Raw genomic sequence first — 2,080 nt, forward strand, 5'->3', positions numbered from 1 at the left:
GAGGAGTAGCTTGGAGTTGCGTTTCTCCTTTTTGTGTCTTTGACTAGGTAGTCGTTCATGTGCTCTCGTTAATGTAACACTTGGCTTGGGGTTATCTTTTGTATCCGTTTGTTGGATTTATGTTTGAGGATTTATGTATGCCTCGTTTATATTCATGTTTGAGTTGATACATGATATTTATATGATGATGTTGTTGAGAGGCCTTAGTGCCAAGATGATGATGTATGGCGAATGATTTATGGGAATCATTAATGTTTTGCCCTTTATGTTGATGAGATGTTTTTATTCCGCTGTGGTATTTGCATGTGCTGATAATTCTTTAATCCATGTTGCAAAGTGTTGACCATTGCATGTTATTTAGAAGAAGTGTGTAATACCTCCATGTGATGCATGCTTAGTTACTCTGATTATGCTTTATGTATGCTTATTTGAGTAGTATAGATTTGGGGGTGTTACATAATGGTATCAGAGTACGGTCGGTCAGTTGGCTAGGTCATTTATGTTTTCCTATCCCTTTTGTATTGGATTTGTGTATCTGACACGATCAATACTATTTGTTTGTTGTCGTTGGATGTCTAGAGGATAATGTTTGCAGGAAGGAATGGTGACGTTAATGTCGAGGCATTGATGAGGTGGGCTGGTGCGATTGGACAAGCGCCGCAAGAGAATGCTGGTAATGGAGGAAAAGATGAGTTATGTGCTTTTAGAGAGTTCCGAAGGTACAATCCGCTGATCTTTGAAGAAGAGTATGGACCGGACAAAGAACGAGCATGTATGAGAGAAATTGAGAAGATCTTTCAAGTTATGAATTGTACTGATGTATAGAAGGTAAGGTTTAGTACTCACATGGTGACGAAAGGAGCTGAGGATTGGTGGACTAATACTGTGCAGAGATTCGATGAAGAAGGTATTGAAGTTACTTGGACTCTTTTCCGTGGTGCATATTTGGAAAACTATTTTCCAGAAGATGTGTGTGGAAAGGAAGAAGTGAGATTCCTGGAGTTGAAACGAGGAAAAGGACAATACCGTGGGGAATCGTATGGTAATAAGAAAAAGCAAAAATCTGGTTATGGCAAGAAGCCAAGTGGGAGAGGAGCATCTAATTTGATTGAGTTGTACAGGTGTGGCAATCAGGGTCACAAATTGGTTGATTGTGGAATTGATTCTAGTAGGATTTGCTACAGTTGTGGTGAGCAAGTACACATCAGTGCCATGTGCGACAAGCTAAAGAAGGGGCAAGCGAAAGCGAAAGTGTTTGTGTTGTCTGGTGATGAGGACACTGCTAAGGATAGGCTAATCCGAGGTATGTGCTTTATTAATGATACACCTTTGATTGCTATTATGATAATAGAGCAACCTTCTTTCAATTCTTTGGATTGTGCTATGAGATCAGATCTTGTCTTAGCTGATATGCGTAAAAGTCTGGTTATTGATACATTTGCAATGAGTTATGTGTTTATTTCTTCTGTATGTTTGATTTGTCCGTAGAGTATCTTGGTAGAAATTTTGGAATTGATTTAGTCTGTTTTCCGCTAGACCAATTTGTTGAGAATCTTAGTTTGTTGGATTTATGTTTGAGGATTTATGTATGCCTCGTTTATATTCATGTTTGAGTTGATACATGATAATTATATGATGATGTTGTTGATATTAGTGCCAAGATGATGATGTATGGAGAATGATTTATGGGAATCATTCATGTTTGGCCATTTATGTTGATAAGATGTTTTTATTCTGCTGTGGTATTTGCATGTGCTGATAATTCTTTAATCCATGTTGCAAAGTGTTGACCATTGCATGTTATTTAGAAGAAGTGTGTAATACCTTTGAGAGGTGTTTGTTCTTGGGATTGTGCCGAATGTGTCTCCAATAAATTAACTGTCCTAGGTGAATATAATTGAAGTGCAGCCAAGTAGCGAGTAAGTTGTTGGTAGGATTCCTCCCAGTTGCAGTAGACCACTTCAATTGCCTTCTGCTTCGCCAACCAAGCCTTTCTGTATGACGGTCTATATTTGAAAACAGAAATGCAATGGGAGATTACCGTCTTCACCTTCAGTGACGGATCAGCATCGACGAGAGG

General features: G+C 38.7%; 1 protein-coding gene across 1 annotated transcript; it reads left to right on the forward strand.

Annotated features, from left to right (window-relative positions):
* Positions 1-585: 585 nt before the first annotated feature.
* Positions 586-1,759, forward strand: LOC131641404 (uncharacterized). Its single transcript, XM_058911703.1, has 5 exons — positions 586-719; positions 834-907; positions 965-1,303; positions 1,352-1,467; positions 1,655-1,759. Exons 1-5 carry the CDS (start codon positions 586-588, stop codon positions 1,757-1,759), a joined length of 768 nt encoding a protein of 255 aa, XP_058767686.1.
* The last annotated feature ends 321 nt before the right edge of the window (positions 1,760-2,080 follow it).

The sequence above is a fragment of the Vicia villosa genome, unplaced genomic scaffold (genome assembly GCF_029867415.1).
Source record: "Vicia villosa cultivar HV-30 ecotype Madison, WI unplaced genomic scaffold, Vvil1.0 ctg.003723F_1_1, whole genome shotgun sequence".
NCBI lineage: Eukaryota > Viridiplantae > Streptophyta > Magnoliopsida > Fabales > Fabaceae > Vicia > Vicia villosa.

What these genes read in the sequence shown, in the direction of transcription:
- LOC131641404 (XM_058911703.1), top strand. Translation starts at nt 586, where the DNA reads ATGTTTGCAGGAAGGAATGGTGACGTTAATGTCGAGGCATTGATGAGG. An exon ending in GCTTTTAGAGAGTTCCGAAG is followed by an intron (nt 720 to 833) that starts GTACAATCCGCT and finishes ATAGAAGGTAAG; the next exon opens with GTTTAGTACTCACATGGTGA. An exon ending in GTTATGTGTTTATTTCTTCT is followed by an intron (nt 1,468 to 1,654) that starts GTATGTTTGATT and finishes TGTTGATATTAG; the next exon opens with TGCCAAGATGATGATGTATG.